This window comes from Limulus polyphemus, unplaced genomic scaffold (genome assembly GCF_000517525.1).
Source record: "Limulus polyphemus unplaced genomic scaffold, Limulus_polyphemus-2.1.2 Scaffold2807, whole genome shotgun sequence".
Lineage (NCBI taxonomy): Eukaryota > Metazoa > Arthropoda > Merostomata > Xiphosura > Limulidae > Limulus > Limulus polyphemus.
This window is the reverse complement of record NW_013668417.1, coordinates 9,547-18,399: the sequence shown is the minus strand read 5'-3', so window position 1 is coordinate 18,399 and position 8,853 is coordinate 9,547. Positions and strand designations below refer to the sequence as shown.

The window sequence follows — 8,853 nt, the reverse complement described above, 5'->3', positions numbered from 1 at the left end:
TTCCTGCCCACAAGACATTTTCTCTTTAATACCTTAACCCACAAAATGTTTTGTCTTTCATACCTTAGCCCACAATTCGTTATGCCTTTCATATCTTAACCCACAAGACATCTTATCTTTAATGCCTTAACCCACAATACGTTTTCTTTAAATCTTTAAACCACGATACGTTTTGTCTTTAATACCTTAACCCACAAAATGTTTTGTCTTTCATACCTTAGCCCACAATTCGTTATGTCTTTCATATCTTAACCCACAAGACATTTTATCTTTAATGCCTTAACCCACAATACTCACTCACTAGTATTTTATTTAATACCTAATACAATACCTTTATTACCTCACCCTCACTGGATATTGTTCTTAAAACGTAGAATTCTGTGCTAATGTACATGATTTGTCATTCAATATCTGGAAAGAATATTATTTTTTACAGAAATTCTGCAAACGAAAGCACAAAGTGGAACTGTCCTATCAATTACGAAGCAAGTAGCGCCACCTACTCAGTCGGCCAGTTGGCAGCATTCTCTTCTTGACCAGGAACATCGACGTGGATGAACACAGACCGCGACTTAACTTCAACCATACTTTCATGGTCGACAAAATTCTTGATGGAGTTGTCTAATGAAGAAGAAGGAAAAAACAAGACAAGAAGTTTGAAAACTGTATTCAAAGTATTTAACAACAATTAAATAACTTCAAGAAACTTCAGAACCATCAGATTTTTAACACTTCGGATCAAGGAATCTTTACATATTAAACTACTTCTAAAAAGTCTGAACATAAAATAGAATATTTCGCTGTTAAAGCTGAAGATGCGAGTCGCTATCGTCAAATTCTGAACTTTAGAAATAAAAACACTCATCCAGGTGAATCAATCCTAAATTAAACGTTATTATTTAACTTAACGTTTTATGTTTTTTTTTCCATTACATATTTGTTTGTCTGGTCCTTCATTTATTTTACTTTTTAAAAACTAAGATGTGAAATTGCAATTTTCCCTGCATCAATAACTCCCGTATATTACAGAGCATACATTTTTCAATGTTTAATTCAAATCAAATAACGTGGCTCCAACAATGCTTTGGCCAATCGGTGTCTTTTCTATATTACGTCAAAAAGAGTACTGTTACGACAACGGAAGTCACGCAACGCTGGGAGCATGCGTGGTGGAGTTTCTCGAATGATCATGAATTTTCCTGGCAACTCTAGTTTGTTCCAGGCGCCCTCTTTTTAGTATATAAGCCCGGCATATGAAGCCAGCGAGAGAGATAGAATTGCATAGATAGATAGATAATTGAGTAAAGCGAACAGTAGGCACCGTAAGTAAAGTGTGTGAATCGCTGTGAATTATAAGGTGTGTTTATAAAAGTAGTTAAGTTAAAGTGACTGTGGAAATTCTGTGTTTCACAAAGTTGTATCGAGAAAGAATAAACTAGTTTTATTTAAAAAAGGACTTGTATCGCTGAAGTTCCTCGGAAAGAATTTATACCGGAAATTAATGAGATAAGGCCTATATATAGAAACCGAAGTAAATTAGTTTTTATTTTTAACACAGGAGGTTTATAGGCTTTTTTTCACAACTTTCAACTAGGTAATTATTTTCTGCATAGATTAAAAACAACTTGAAAAATAAATAACTCGTGCCTACACTACTTGAAACGAGCTATGGATAAATGTTTTTTTTTTCTTGGGTGATTTCAATGTTAATTACGTGTGGTTTCTAGCTTTGCCCTTGGATCGGATGACATTTAGCTCGAACGAAAGTTTTATTTACGTCATGAATGGACAAAACAAAGTCATATACATATAAATTCGAATAATAGATAATAAAAACTAAATTAACATGTCTAAATAAAAACTTAGTTTTTTTAGTTTTATTTTGTGCAACGTTTTGGGGCAGACACCCTTCGTCATGCAGTAAAGACCATGTAACAATAATTGACATTGAAATTATGATAACAAAGACGTGTTATCTTATATATTACCTTTTATCCGAGTTTTTCTGTTCACGTCTTGCGGAACAACAGTCACTCATATACATATCATTCGGCGAAATCTTTTAAACTCAGTTGTCCTGACGTTACAGATATATCACATTATTTTAAAAAAGAGTAATAAAAGAATCAAGCTGTATTTGCGGCCATCTCGGTGAGTGTTAGTCATACTTAGCAACGGTAACTATGGTGTGATTAAGTGGGCGGAGCGATCGTGTTATGTTGGAGATTTAGGTTTACGTAATATGCACAGTACAGTGTTCATAGTGTATATATTTATTCAAATAAATTAAATTCAAATAAAATAATAAGGACACACATAATTAGGTGTTCGTTACACATTGAAAATTTACATTGATTACGTTTATCATCGGTATTTTTTTTTTGTTCAACAGCGCTTCGCCATTTAAAGGGAAGTATAATAGTATGAAACATTAATTGTTCTACTAAAGATAGGCTTTGCGCCTTTGCCTCTACTGTTTATCCAAGCAACAAAAATTGCATATACTCATCGTGAAATATAAACTGCTAAATTAAATTGATAATGTTTGTTATTTTTTATTATTTATTTAAAATCCAAATTATAGAATATTGGGAAAAGATCAGAGCAAGTTAGGAAGGTAATATAAAGAGAGTATAGTTTAGAAAATAAAGCAAACAACATAAGAGCTTTCGAAGTGTGGACTTTCCTTTACAAGAGGTGAATTGCATTAATGAGATAGTGGAAATATTCCTCCAATGGGTCAGCGGAAAGCCTACAGATTTAACAATGCTAAAATATGGGGTTCAGTTCCCAGCAGTGGACAGAGCGAAGATAACCCAACTCCATTTCTTTCAATTGCCCAGTATTAGAAGTTAATAATTACAAAAGATATTGAATGTTTTAAAATGATTTTATTCCACTGTTTCAGAGCGTCATTCATTACGCTTTCATAATTTCTGCGGTGTTAACGAGAGTTAGTATTAAAATAAATGTAAATATAACTACTACTTAGTACGACGATGATATTCGCCCTTTATATGAGACAAAAAGAAAAAACAATTGTGACACCCAAGCTCATGTATTATAACTAAATGTTTCCAGAACTATTATGATAAAAAAAAATCATTTAACCAGTGCAGTACACAGTAAATAGTGTAAACTGTGTAGAATATACAGCAAAAATTGAACCATATACACTAAATATTATACAGTGCATATTAAAAAGTGTAAAGCATGCAAAACCATGAAATATGTCCTTCAAAATCAGCCACTAGGGGAAGACAACATATTAATAAATACAAGGTAGGTGGAATAGGAGCTAAGCCTACACCGTGATCGTAAATTCAGAGTATCTTTCTTTATAGAAGTCTTTCCCATGTCAAGTTTTCACGAAAATAACTACCAGTGTGGTTTTCATCTCATTTATAACAAATTCGGCCTTTAGAGGACATGCTATAACCGTAGTCACGATGAGTCCGAAATGTAAAGTTAGAGGTCTCTCATTATCTCACATCGCTGACCAACGTGGTGTGAATGGCTATTCAATAATGGGTAACGCGAGTTCATAAAATACGTTATTTTAAGGGAAACGCCCTGCTGCAACCAATATTTATTAAAGATATTACCCAAGTTCGTGGAAAGCCATCTAAACCATTAAATTGATCCAAATGAATCATTTAAGACTAGCGGTTCAGCCATTAGGGCTAGCTCAGCTGACTGTGATTCTACTATCGGTTTACGTCAACTGAAATTTTTTATTTTTACCGTGTGCACTGCTCTCGTGGGATTCATTTCATCCCATTTTTATCTGCCTGTCTTGTTTGATACACGTAAAGGAGCCAAAACACAAACTTGGAGGTGATCTTTCCGTTTCTTATCTAACGTGATAAGTTTAAAAGAGGATACTTTTAACTTTGTTTTGGGACTCACTGGAGGTTAAATAGAAAGAATGTAAGCTTCAACTCAATTTTTCCTCCATATAGTTAACTTAAAAATAAACGGCATCAAACTTAGATCGATAAACACAGAAAACGCAACATTTATTAAATTGATTTCAATGGGTATTGCTGTATAACAGAATATTACAGAAAGAGGAATTTATTGATTTTATCCTGGATTTATATCGATAATCGAGTACTCCATAACCCATACAGCAGCGGCTCTTGTTAACCCACATCGCAAGGAATAACCAAAAGACACCTGCTCTTTGTCTGTTTCATTTTATACCAGGATTGAAGAGTGACTGTTTGACATTTTGTGCTTTTTTCCGCACACACTTAATTTTTACATTTCTGCTTGCCTGTGAAATGCTCGGGCATTATAGAAAAGGTGTTGACCTTAGTGAACAAGGCTGGGTGTTAAACAATTAAGTGTATTTTATACGATCACGTCAAGGAAGATCTAATGAGACCTGGGGGTTAGCTATCGGTGTGCTTGGACTGCTTGCTGAGAATTATGCAAATATATTTGACAAAAGGTATGTGAAGCATTATAAATAATACTTGTGCACTGTCGTTAAAGAAACAACAAAGCTTACCATCTTTTGTGTAAAGTTTCTAAAACCTTCAATGGCATATAAACTATGTTTGAATATTTTAACTCTTGAAAATCACTTAGTTGTGTGTGTTTGCATCTGTCAAGCTAATCCGATCCAAGTTCAAGAAAAGTTAAGCGTAAAGTGAGCAGAATGAGTTTTATATTAAAATACTGAAATATCGAAGTAAAAACGTCATCGTATTCTGGTAAACAAAATAGATACCAAATACACAAGTATTTTTGTTGAATTTTGTGTAAAGGTATTCGAGGACTCGACGTTCCCAATTTTGAAGTAAGATACTAGAGGGAAGACGGTCAGTTAACACCACGCAACTCTTGGTTGGGCTACTCTTGTCAGAACGAATAGTGTGATGTGACTGTCATTCTTATAACGCTCTTATGGCCCCAAATTGTGGAGCGCGTTTTTTTCGCGGTAACAGTACGAGAACCTTTATCCACACTATGTAACGCTAACCATTGGTTCGCGCTCGGCCAATGTTTAAGTAAACCACGTTGTCATTAACATAACATTTTGTTTGTTTGTTTTAGAGCGAAGCCACATCGGGCTATCTGCTATGTCTATCGCGGGGAATCGAACCCCGGAATTTATCGTTGTAAGTTCATAAACTTATCGGTAGACTAACCGAACAGATAGGGGTGAATTAAACCACTTCATATTTACATCAGAAAAATATTTAATCAGAATTTTAAATGTCACTAGACAGTTGGGAAGTGCCAGTTGTTTTGAACTCTGGAGCAATGGGATTTGGATCAGTAGAGATTAAACAAAATCGGGCTTAAAATTGATAGGGTTGGATCAGATCACTTCATATTTATAAACACAGCGTTGAATATCAGTGTACAGTTGGAAAGCTCTAGTGATTTTGGAGTAATGGGATTTCGATCTATCGGTTTTTATAAAGCATCAAAGATAACCAGTTTTAAAATTTAGTTATCTACGCCATATTTAGCCACAGAAGGGTAAATGGAGTGATTTCGTGTTTATGACGTAGCTACTGATTTTGAAACTTTATAACTGTTATATTGGGGCCGAGTGAGGTCTAGTGGTCAGCATTTCAAGCTATGGATCTACTGGTCCATTACTGGCATCCCGCAGTCCGGACTTTGGGGCTGTGGGTGTGTTATAAGGGAGACTATCAATTTACACCATTCGGGCAGGAAAGAGTAGCCCAAGTGTTGGCGCTAAGTGCTGTTAGCCAAGTGCCTTCCATGTAGTCTATCAGCTCAAAATTAGGGAAGGGTTTGCGCAGATAACCATTGATTAGCTTTGGGCGAATATTCGAAAAACAAACTGTCATACTGAAGCGTTAGAGCTAGGTATTTCTTAGACTATGTTATAAGATCTTTCACGAATTGTTTAGCGCCACCACACAAATGATTAAGTAAATAAATATGATCGAAATGAATTAAAATTAACAGAAAAAGAGCCACGCTGTACATTCATTTAAACCTACAGTAACAAACATATATATCATCAATTATGTGTGGATAAAAAAAAAGAATGATTAAGAATAATAACTGTTTCCTTAAGAATAAAATATGATTTAGTGAAGTAGATTTATCAGGAAAAGCCATCTTAAATCCATAACTTCCACGTCATAAAAAAATTAATTAACTTGAGTCCTTTTTAAAAAAAAAAGTAAGATTAATTTTCTGAAAGAAAGGTGTTACTTTACATTTTATCTTACAGAAGCTTTACAAAGAAAAGGGAGAGATTGTTTTAAGCCAGAAAGAAAGATGGAACCTACGATTGCTTCCAAGATCGTGGACTGTGAGAAAAACCGCTTTATTCTCCACCTTCTCCATATCACCCTAGAAAAGGAGAAACATAATTCGTTCTTAAACGTTAAAACCAAATGAGTAATGTAGAATAAGTACAAATACAAGGAACCAACACAGAATTTTTATAATTAATAGCTTTAAAGAAATGTGCAAGTGCACGAGGATTTGTACGACAAATGTTTGTTTTTTATGACATTTCTAAAAGTATACGGAAGTTGATTACGTTATGTTAAAACGATTTCATTACAGTCCATTTCGACAAGTCCGGCCATGCTCCACCTGACGACCGTGCATCTTGACAATAGTCCTGCAACGTAGTTTCCATTGCAAAAGACTCTGTCATAAAGTTTCATGACGAAACCACACCACCCATCCCTGCTGGCTTTCCATAGACCATCTAGTGACGTTTATGAAGATGATGGTTTCCATGAACCCCTTTCATCAGTCCGATTGTACAGAAATTCATAGGTACTGCGTCCAAGGACTTGACCAGTATGTATGGATTAGCACAAATACCCTTTTCATTCTCTAGCTGATTCAGATATGTGACGGTTGAACGGATTTGTCGTGGAGGCAATATGTGTACACGTGACTTGTGTCGCTTTCCCAGAGAGAGATTCCTCTTGATTATGTTGTATAATGCTGTCTGGGCCAAATGGAGAGATTTTATCATTGAACTTTCTGTTTGTGGATTTTCACCTGTTACAAGACACCGCACTTTAATTACCATGTCTCAGTTATGACTTGTTGCAAGTCTCTTTCTAGATAGTCTTGGTGCCCCAAGTTGGTACATATTCCTTTGTTGTCCAATACCATTAAATACATAAGATATCCTCTTCTTGGAAGTTCTAAATCCCCGATCTGAACCCATCCTTATAATCTGAACGTATAAACATTTTGCGTTAGAAAGGGCTGTTACATACTCTTCCCGAAAGTCGTTAATCTTTGTTTGCATCACACTACCTATATAACGCCAAACAACGTGAAAATGTAGTTCTGGTACATTCTTTTCCATCACAACTTTATATCGGCTGTGGTTGTGATGTGACTTGTGAATTTGCATATTCAAAATTTTGTTAATATAAAGCCATGTTATAAAAATAATCAGAATATAAACTTGTATTTCGTGTTAGATTTTTGCGGTGTTTATAGCATGTATCTATTTCTCTTTCGTACGTGGCCTAACGTGTTCTTTCATTATAACTTTAAAAAATTTAGCATTTTGTAGTGTATTTGCATTCCGACTGTGATATTTAGTCTTTTCTGCTGTTAATTGTAAACATTCTGCAATGTATATTACGTAATGCAATAGGTTTAGAGTTTGTCATAAAAAACACTTTGACTCCAGGTGTGTTTTTTATTTTTCCCCTTGTGATTACAATAGGCAAGTCTGAAATGGTATTTTTTATACACATTTTGTTTGAAATACGTAAAAGATACATTTAGGGGTATGTAAAAAAAATTACAGTGTAAATTATTTTTATCCCAAATAACAGCCCTGTTGGTGTTGTTTGTTTGTTTGTTGTTAAGCGCAAAGCTACACAATAGGCTATCTGTTCTGTGTCCACCACGGATATCGAAACCCAGTTTTTAGCGTTATATGATTTCAGACTTACCATTGAGCGCCACTAGGGGGCAGCACTATTGGATTCCAGACGTAATTAGTGCAACCTATACGAATACAGAATTTAAAAATAAAAATTTATTCTGGCCTGAATTGTAAAGAAAAAAAATATAAATTCTTCTGTACCAGTGGCGTAGGAATAGGGTAGCAAGCAGATATGGAGACCCAAAGACTTTACTAAAATGATACAAGTTTTACATAAAAAAGAAAATGGAAAGATAACAGTGTAAAATAAAAATCGACAATGATAACAATAATAACTCAATAGGGAATTAATTTTCCCGTTTACTATATATATATATATATATTGAGTAAACTTCTAAATTTCTTGAAGTTATCCTCATTCTGACTGATACGTAAACTAACAACGTTTTTAAATTGTATAGAAATGAGGAATATCATACAAGTTGATTACAACGGCTGTACGGGAAGATGAAAACAGAAACTTAAACATTTTGACCCACATGCTCATATGTTTAATAATGACGTCATTTATCTGTTATATTGTTCTTTTCAAAATGATTCTCTTCGTCTTGTCTTTACTGAATTATTGAAGTTCATTAAAAAAATAACCAATTTTCGATTCACTAACACAAACTATGATCAGATCAATGATATAGCCTTGGGAACTCCATTATCTCTGCAATATATTAATGATTTCCGTTAAACAACAGACCACTCCTCCCTCCTATACAACAACGTTTGGTTTTCCACTTTGTTTTGTTTGTTTTTGAATTTATCTTAAAGCTACACGAGGTCTATCTGCGCTAGCCGTCCCTAATTTAGCAGTGGAAGAGTAGAGGGAAGATAGCTAGTCATCACCACCCACCGCCAACACTTGGGCTACTCTTTTAGCAACAATAATGGATTGACCGTCATTTATAACGCCCCACGGCTGAAAGGCGAGCATG

The 8,853-nt window shown here is 34.7% G+C and overlaps 1 protein-coding gene across 2 annotated transcripts in view; it reads right to left on the bottom strand.

Annotated features, from left to right (window-relative positions):
- LOC106467948 (uncharacterized protein ZK1073.1-like) overlaps positions 1–6,356 on the bottom strand; it is a 38,800-nt gene extending 32,444 nt beyond the window's left edge. For both annotated transcript variants that reach the window (XR_002612513.1, XM_013928334.2), the window contains exons 1-2: positions 6,285–6,356; positions 504–621 (exon numbers count right to left, since the gene is read on the bottom strand). Coding sequence is in view for 1 of the 2 variants with exons in the window: in XM_013928334.2 (XP_013783788.1) it covers positions 504–621; positions 6,285–6,342 (176 nt within the window). In the remaining variant the exon portion in view is untranslated. The remainder of the gene's footprint in view (positions 1–503; positions 622–6,284) is intronic.
- Positions 6,357–8,853: the final 2,497 nt, after the last annotated feature.